At 31.6% G+C, this 9,824-nt stretch overlaps 1 protein-coding gene across 1 annotated transcript; it reads right to left on the reverse strand.

The window, feature by feature from the left end:
- Positions 1 to 1,235: 1,235 nt before the first annotated feature.
- Positions 1,236 to 2,541, reverse strand: LOC149383073 (filamentous hemagglutinin transporter). The gene is made up of 2 exons (XM_089628112.1): positions 2,254 to 2,541; positions 1,236 to 2,005 (listed from the first exon to the last, which is right to left on the reverse strand). Exons 1-2 carry the CDS (start codon positions 2,449 to 2,451, stop codon positions 1,478 to 1,480), a joined length of 726 nt encoding a protein of 241 aa, XP_089484238.1. The 5' UTR covers positions 2,452 to 2,541; the 3' UTR covers positions 1,236 to 1,477.
- Between the last annotated feature and the right edge of the window lie 7,283 nt (positions 2,542 to 9,824).

Here is a 9,824-nt window from a genome sequence, read left to right on the forward strand (position 1 = left end):
ATTTATGTCTCTGCGTGTATTTGTATTATTTATATCTAAAAAATCACAAATAATCAACTTAAGTTAATTTTCCATTGATATATATATATATATATATATATATATATATATATATATATATAGATGTAGTGTGAGTGATTTAATTTATTATAAAAAAATGCGTATTTACGTGTGTAGTATAGCAAGGTTGATAGTAGTATATGTAATATAACATAGTTTGTAATACAAATTAAATATATTTCCAACAATAAAAAACAAAGAAAACGCTTATTTTCTTTTGTAATATAGGAAGGATTGATATAATAATGTATATAATTATGATCAATATAGGTTGCTCAGTTATTGTACAGTCCTAAATAACAATAAATAAATAAAATTTATTGTTGGTTAGATTCACATGAAATTTGACATGTACGAAATAGTAAATGATCCAGTTTGATGAAATGTATAAAAAAAAAAAAAAAAAAAAAAAGAAGTAGTAGATGTGTAGCTATTTTCATACATTTTTGCATTAAAACAAAATGAGCCTAATTGAGACACGTATTATATAGAAAACGTGTTTTTATATCTTTGGAACTATTTTTGTTCTCTTTATGGAAATCAACTGCCTTGAAAATTAACTACGTACTTACTATGCATTAAATGCTTCGTGGATGGAGACTTTTTTTAATTTATTAATTCATATCTTTTAGAGTCAATGGGAGGTTAAGTGGGATTAGGTTTTTGATTTGATTTTGTTACCAAATGCGTGAGAAAATGGCATTTTCATAAATACAAATGTAATAAAAAAAAAAAAAAAAAAAAAAACTACGTTATTCCGACCAAAAAAAAAAGAAAAAGGTATAGGACCTTATTTTAAATTTTGCTTATTGTTTAAATTCCATTACTAGTAATAATAATATCTCTTACACTATTTCATTAGAAAACTATTTATTCATATTCATCGCTAACATTATGGCATACACTCCAAATTTTCAACGAGTTAAGCTTAACGTAGCTATTGAATGCTTAAATTTGATTATGCATTCTAAGAAGTTTATTAAAATTCTAAGAATATTAAATCCACCTTTATTAAGCCGTCATTGGTTCATAAATATGTTCTTTTGATAAACCCCTAAGACTCAACTCAAGTGGATTATCGGAAAAAAAATTAATTTATTATTAAACATTTTTAATTGTAAACGGACATGCCAACAAACCACAACGTAACAAAATTATTCATAATCAAACATCTATCTATAAAGTATAATTATCATGTAATCCAGAAAAAAGAAAACATATTTTTTTTCCGCCTTAAAAAAGCCAAGTTTGCCTTTAGAAATGTACACATACTATGATTCTATCCTATTAACTAACTAAAAATAAAAGAAGCAAAATAAAAAAATAAAAAAAAAATAAAAAAAATCTAGAAATTTGTTTCTATCATATCATATACAAAACTATATGAATTTGAAGATCCGGTGATTCAGATGATCGATCAGATAGTGATGTTGAGATCAATCCTTGGCTTTTTGGCCAAAGGAATACTGGTATTACATCTCGGACATTTCGGATTGTTCTTCATAATCAAAACGTACGATAAACACCCCGGACAACCCGCCGCCACCGGAGAGTTGTACGAAACCCTATCCTCGCCGGAATTCTCCTCCTTCATCGACGACGACGACGAAGAGTACGAAGGCGACGGAGAGCTCGACTTCCACGCGCCGGTGACGGTGCGTCTCCTCGAATCGGCTCGCTCCAGCGCCGATTTGACCTTGTCGAGCGTGCACACGCTCTGGTACGCGCCGCCGGATCCGGAACCGGAGCCGGAGCCGGAGGTGGAGACCAGCTTCAGGTCCAGACTCGAATCGTCGAAGAGACTCAACGCGCCTCCGCCGGAATTTCCGCCGGAGAATTTCTTCGTCGAAGAAGCTCCGGATGGGAAGTTAAGGTTTAGGTCTTGCGATTTTGGGGGATTCGAGTTTTGCTGTGCGTTGCATCTTTGAAGGTACACTTTCCCTGACTGAAAAAAATATTACAAAAAACCCCCTCAAAATTTGACTTTATAACATAGTTGTCCTCAACAAAGTAAATTAAAAACTGAAATGTCAACATTGAATGGATAATATATGTGCGCGTGAAAAAGCTGTAGAACGCAGAGAACAAAACTGAAAAGATGTAAAAAAAGTAATTCACAGAATAAAAAAGAGATTGTTGATAAATATTTAATTTTCTGGATTGCAATTCATGAATAAAGATTGATTAAATTACCTTCAAGTCCAATCGTTTTTCCCAGCCACACGGCACTTGCAAATCGAGGTCCAATTCCTGTGCGTCGCTCACAAACTTGGACGGTGATCCACCGAGCAAGTCTCGCGTGATCAGAGCCGTTGATTTGTCGGAATCGTGACCGTGATCGTCCTTGTAACCGTTCAGAACTCGGACCAGAGAGCTTACGTCAGCAGCCATTTCTCTGTTCTTTTCTTCTTATTATTCTAAGCAGAGAGAAAAAGAGAGATAGGGAGAGAGAGAGAGCGTGAAAGTTGAAATGAAATCCAATTGAGATTGAATGGACCTATATATAGTGGTGGTGGAAAATAATAAGTAATAAATAATTATTCATATTTGGAAAGAGAAGTAAATTATATTATTAAGTATTACTTAGTGTCATTATATGAAATACAAGGTGAGTTTTTTTTTTTTTTTTTTTTTTTTTGTCATTAATATATTTTGGATTAATCGTGGACATTTAATGTCGGGTTGGATTATTTATTGAAAGGAGTTGTGGAGGAGTGGGGGAGGAGAATTCAATAAAAGGAGGCACCTAAAGTTATGGCGACAATAAATGCTTTTTGGGAGAATACTATTAGTAATACACAACACTTATTCATTTGGCCCTCCAACTATTTAGTTTTAATATTTAACCTTTATTCATTTATCAAATGTTACCCCTCAATGGTCTTGTTTATTCCTCTTTTGGGACATACTCATACTTGCCTTATTAGCATCTATCTTTCTTCTTCTTCTTAGAGTTTTTTTTTTTTTTTTTTTAATATTGATTTAACAAATAAGTGAAAACAAACACCAATCTAGATGAAAAGCTTCCTAACTATGATAACTTAATTTTGGCGTAAATTAATACTCAATGAACACTCAATATCTTTGACAATTTACACTTTTTTCAAGCAACTTGAATAAAAGAGTCACCAAAGAGAATGAGAAATCCTAACATCAACTTTGAGAGATGCTAACACCAATTGTGCCCATCTCATGCAATTCGAGATCTTCGAGATAATTAAGCTCGAGCATCAGTTGTATCTTGAGTCGTAATCCTCCAAAGTCAAGTGTGAGCCTATGAAAATTGCATAATCATGTTACTCGATATTGACTTCATCGAGGCAAAATCTTTAGTCGTGATTGAGATTATCAATATTGTCATGGTACCATATATTTTTATGATGTATTTAATATTACTATATCACATTACCTAGTCGACATATTTTTCAAGGAAATCCAATCCTTTAATAAGAGAATAGCAACATACATTACATTAGGAGAGGCATTATCAAGTTATATAACATGTGAATTTTAAGGAAATTTATGCTAGTCAATAAGGAAGCGAGATCAAGCCTATGACTATTTTGCATAACTCGATTATGTATCTTATCCACTTGAGCACGATGAAGAATGCACTTAGTCGGCATTAAGCTTTGCATTATAGTTGAGAGGAAGTTAAAAGTGTATGGGGCACTAAACTAGTTGAAATGTGCTCATAATTGATCAGCGACTAAAAGCATAGGCGTCGGGACATGTTCAAGTGACATGAAATAAAGACACTACAATATGGAGGGGGAAAAATACACTTTGTGACTACCTTCCATTTGAATTGAAAATTATTGGTCGAGATCTAACAATTGCACAGTTTCCAAATAAGTTGTTGATCTACGACGAGGCCAAGTGAACATTTAGGATAATAATGAACATTGTCGATTGTCCTCGACCCCTCCCCTGATTTTTTTTTTTTGAAAACGTGGTCGGCACCACGGGAAGACTATATTAAAACCATCACTTAGGTGGCGGGACCCCTCCCCTGATTACGAGGAAAAATATTTTGTTTTTATATATATTACAAATTTATTCATATACCTATCCAGTATGATAAACTAGAACATTTTAGTGTAATATAGCAATCGGAGATCTTCAACAACTAATTAGTTTAGGTGACAAATTTTTTTGCGTGACTTGACCTATGCGAAATGACGAGATTTCAATCCTTAAGTAACATAATAAAACTTCTACGGTGAATATTTCAAGGTTAATCCTTATAATTTTTTTAACAATTAATTAGGAAAATAGCCAACTTAAAATGTTTGACATTGCTAAATAGCCAACGTTTCGTAAATCTTAGGTGGATAGCCACTGTCTTTTATTTACAGGCGCAGTTTTACAAGAATACTCATACATATCATTCTCGTCAAAACGTTGACTATTTAAATGAATTTGATAAATCGCCCCTCTTAACACCATTAAGTCAACTAAATAATTAATTTCTAAATTTAAACACATAACACAATTCAAATTTAAATGAATGACTCACAAAAATATTCAAATAAAAACGTAGAATAAATGTGTTAATATATGTTAATATTGTCAATAATTGTAAATATTCTGTAAATAGCTATAAATACGTATAAATGTGAACTACAATTTTAAAGAACACAAAATTAGAAAAATAACTGTTACGTATAATTTGGGCATTGATATGCTATCAGGAATCCACGAAATAATGTAGAAATAATTGCTTTATGTATTTTGAAAATATAAGAGAGAGAATTTAAAATTCAATTTAAAAAAAAATTACCTTAAATAAATTCTGGAATTAATAATGAAAATTCAGAAATAAAAAGGAGAGACAAACTTAGAAAACATATAATTTTTTTACAGGCTCACGTCATCTTTGTGGCTATTTACCAAAGATTTATGAAATGTTAACTATTTAGCAACTTCAATCGTTTAAGTTGACTATTTATTTAATGGACCGTTTTTAATAGTAAACTTCTTCTTATAACAAAAAAGCTGCGAGGGGTGTACTATGCATATATTTTCAGCTGTGTGTAAACTATTTTTTTTTTGGTAGCAAACATGCAGAATAATAACACCTATTTTCAGATAAGGATGAAAGGGTGGTTTATATCCGAAATATTATGCTCATTACCAAAAGGAAAATGTGCTAGTTCCTTTATATAAGTCTTTAATGATAGCATTTAATAACATTATGAGCGGTCTTTAGGATCTACAAGTGTCACTACAAGAAATATGACATTTAGCTACGAAACTATTAAGGACGACTTAATCGTCGCTAATCATGCTTTTAGCGATGAAATTAGCGTCGCTAATTATTTGGTGCCAAAACTTTTAAAGTTTGGCGCCAAAGATAATTATTGACGATAATTTCGTCGCTAATTATTTCTTGTCGTCGCTAAGTTCGCGGGAATATATTTAGCGACGATAATATCGTCGCTAAATTGTTTTGAATTAATTTAGAATTTTTACGAATTTTAAAGAGGGAAAATCCCTCCAATTTAATTAAAACGAAATGATTTAGCGACGATATTATCGTCGCTAAATCATTTTAAATTTTTACGAATTTTGAAGAGGGAAAAATCCCTCCAATTTAATTAAAACGAAATGATTTAGCGACGATATTATCGTCGTTAAATCATTTTAAATTTTGACGAATTTTGAAGAGGGAAAAATCCCTCCAATTTAATTAAAACGAAATGATTTAGCGACGATTTAAAACTATTAGCGACAATTTAATCGTCACTAAATGCATGGTTATGAACTGAAAAGGTAAGTTCATTTAGCTACGAAAGTTAACCATTTAGCGACGATTTTATCATCGGTAAATGTCTTTAAATACCAGGTCGCGTATCAGTTTCCTCCATTTCATTTCGCGACCTAAATCCGATTTTCCTCCTCTCGTCCGCCGAATTCTCGCCCATTTCCTCCTCTCCCGTCGTCCGCCGTCCTCCGCCGTGTGCCGCCGACGCCGTCCTCGTCCTCGTCCTCCCCGGTTAGTCTCTCGCTCCTCACTTCTCTCTCTCCTGCCTGTAGCGTCTCCGCCGTTCCTCCGCCGCTCCACCGCCGACGCCGTCCTCGACCTCGTCCTCCCCGGTCCGGCTCTTCCTCCGCCTGCATGGTAAGTTTATATATATATATATATATATATATATATATATATATATTAGTTATAAATAAAAAGGAATTAGTTATATTTACATAATTTAGTATAAATAGTTATATTTACATGATTGATTGAGTTTGATTGTGATGTTGTTACTCGGATTCATGGATTAAGAACATTGTTTGGAGTTTTTCTTGAGATTTTGGCCGAATTTACAACAAGTTAGGGTTTATGTGGATTTTTTATTTGGGGGTTTTAGTCCCGGACGTGTATTAGTGATTCTTGGGTTGGTTTATGATTAAATTTGTGATTGTTATGGATTTTTGGACGAGTTTGGTATGGTTTTCAGATTTTTGACGGGTTTGGTTTAAAAATTTTGGCGTTTGGCTGTGAGTTTGTGGCTGGCCGTGTGTTGGTTTTATGGTTGATTTCCATGGCTGAGATTAGGTTTCAAGGAATCGTTTTAGAATTTAATTTATGAATTTGGATTCTGAGTTTTGGAACGTGTTTTGCTTGGGTTTGTGAACGTTGATGTTTCCGTGTGGTTAGCTTGAGATGATGTTAATTTTGGATTTCCTTAACTGAACTGAGGATTCAGAATGATTTTGTTATGTATTGAATCTGATTTCAGTTTTGGTAATGCTTGTTCGTCAAGGCCTCGACGGCGTGACTTAGAGGCAGAGAAGAAGAAAAGCGACCCGAGGATTGTAAAGAAGACCGTCGGAGACCACGTTAAGGCAAGGAATCTTTGATTCCGTTTTCTTTTGTTCGAGTTTCAGAATTGGAAAATTTGATTTGGGATAGTATGATTTTATAATGGATTTGAGTTGTTTGATCAAAATTACTTCGCTCGTTGTAAGCTGGCGCATGACTTTATGGTTTTGTGATTTAGACTCGTTTATGAGTTTTGGGATTTAAAATTCAGCTTTAATTTAACGTTTAATTTTTCGGTTTTAGTGTTTTCTAGGTTTCTCAAAAACTAAAAAAAAAAAAAAATAATAATAATCAACGACGAAAAAAATTAATAATTTCAAAAACGAAAAAATAACAATTTAATAAAGAGCGAAGTTATTAGCGACAATAAAATCGTCGCTAAATATATTTCAAAAAATTAAAAAAAACTTTTCGTTTATATATTTAGGGACGACATTATCGTCGCTAATGTCGTCGGTAAATATTTAGCGACGACTATTTCGTCGCTAAATATATTTAGGCACGGACATTTAGCAACGATAAAAATCGTCGCTAAAAAGATTTAGCGACGATTAAGGGGTTATTACCGACGAAAAAAATCGTCGGTAATGGCTCTATTTGTTGTAGTGTCTATGGACGTATAAGTGGCATATTATTATGTGGATGAGCATTAGAAAAGTAATTAATAAAAGAATTATACTTAATGAAAAAAATTATAGGTGCCTATATAAGTGTATAATTTTATTTATTCATTAATATATATGTGTTTAGATACACACACATTTATAAGTAGAAAAAAAGTCATTATAATGACTAATAATATAAGGTTGAAATTTATATTTGTTAGCTAGATTTAACAACAACAAAAATTTGCAGACAAACTTTCTAACTAACACTGTAACACACTCAACTTCTTACAGTACATTATAGAATGAGTTATTTTATAACTTCTGACTAAAGTATTTGTCAGATAGAATTATTTGTAGTATTTTACGTATGAATATTTTTCTATACCGTTATGTAATATCTCAATCTCGTTGACTATTTGTTATTATTATTCTTATTATTTTCTATCTCAAATTTACTAGTGGCACTTTCATATGCACGAATACGATGCATCTGTTCCACGCGTGCATGAAAGTTGAAAATCAACTGTGGTTGTTAATACAGTAGGCTAAGCATTTATGAACTTATACATGTTCAACTATTTTTCTTTTAAAATAATAATAAAATGTCAATCCAGGTCGTGTCCTTAAACGGATTTGAGGAGCAACTAATAAACTTAATATAAATACTCAATGGCTTAGTCTCCGTCTCGGTGGCAAGACCTTAATTTTATAAGGTAGAGAAGACTACGGTTCAAAAGCTATTCGTCTTGAAGTTTAAACCATTTTTTGTTTTGTTTTGTAAATTGTGCTTAATTGTGAATGTATATGTATATATACCATAATTATATGATGTAAATAATTAAATATTAAAAATACTTTTTATAGAGTGATGAAATATTATTAATTGAGCAATTTTTGTTTGCATCATAACTAAGTATATCCATTCATAACAAAAGATGTATTGAAAGTCACTTTAACATTCTAGCCTTATTGACGAGCAGAGCTACAAAGAAGACAAAGAGGAATTAAAAATACTTCTTCATTGAGTTCCACGATGTGTCGTCTTTCAAATTTTTAAAATCGGATTCTCAATCCACGCATGATATGTGTTCAAAACATTCGTCTGAAACGGTCACAAGGAATTCAATAAATCTGCATATTCGAGCTCAAAATTTTAAACAGCCGGAGAAAAAGTTGAAATCTCGGTTTAAAAATGCAATAATCATCACGGCAAAAACTAAATCTCAGTTTAAACTAAAAATGCATATTCCAAAAATTCGATAAAAAAAAGCCTCACTACTTTTTCCTGAAAATAAGCCCTGAAAGTGCACATCGCCACTGCAATTTATGTACACACTAATCATACTAGTAAATCATACGCATTAGAATTAGATCTTATTCACCAACTATTTACTTTCTTAAAAAAAAAAACTATTTACATATAAGGATAGTGCAAAAAAGAAGAAAAAAAAAAAAAAAAAGACTGACGGTCATCTGAAGATTTGAATGATAAATCAAAATGGTAATTAATATAGAAATATTATTAGGTTATGTTTGTAGATAAGTACGTATCACAATCTCACTATTAGTCGTGAATGAATTTAATGCCAAGAGTAGACCGAAAATTAAATAAATATAGGAAGGGCTTTTGCGCATTCGCGTGATTTAATGGTATTGAATGTTTATAGTTTAAGACTATCAATAAATATCAACATTGAACACTTAAAAAAAAAGTTGCCTAAGCATTTATTTAGACATTTATAAGTTTACGTAATGTGTAAAAATGAAAAGTGTATCAAATATAATTTTTAAATTTATGTGATATAATAAATTCACGAGGGAAGCTATATATCTTCTTAAAAAAAAAAAACTAGCAGCAATATCGAAGTTTCACATTAAATGCCATTAAACCATTCATTATTTACCATTTCATAAATGGATTATAGTACGATCGTGTCATTAATAATTTATTTTTATTTCCGTTTATATATTAGGTGAGTAGTGTATTTGTGTTGAGTTATTATTGTTCTTCCATTCCACGCAGAGTCATATACAAATATACTAGTTTTTTAGCATCGCGCTACGCGCGAATGATTTTAACATATTATAATGATAATAACAAGTAAAATTTGTAGAGGTTAATTTGTGTTATCAAGATTTGTAAACAATGGACACCAAAGAAATCGGCAATTAAGAAAAAATCCTTAAAAATAATAAACGAATAATAAAATGCAAAAAATTTATTTTGTACATTGATTAGACTTTCATGGGTAAATAAGACTTGCGTTTGCTTTCCAATGAAATATGGAGACACATATAAGGTGAATGAAAATAAATATCAAAGAGAAACTAAT

The sequence above is a fragment of the Urtica dioica genome, chromosome 10, assembly GCF_054948205.1.
Source record: "Urtica dioica subsp. dioica isolate 48M chromosome 10, U.dioica_male_clone48M_v1_H2, whole genome shotgun sequence".
In the NCBI taxonomy this organism is placed as follows: Eukaryota; Viridiplantae; Streptophyta; class Magnoliopsida; order Rosales; family Urticaceae; genus Urtica; species Urtica dioica.

What these genes read in the sequence shown, in the direction of transcription:
- LOC149383073 (XM_089628112.1), bottom strand. Translation starts at nt 2,451, where the DNA reads ATGGCTGCTGACGTAAGCTCTCTGGTCCGAGTTCTGAACGGTTACAAG. An exon ending in AAAAACGATTGGACTTGAAG is followed by an intron (nt 2,006 to 2,253) that starts GTAATTTAATCA and finishes TATTTTTTTCAG; the next exon opens with TCAGGGAAAGTGTACCTTCA.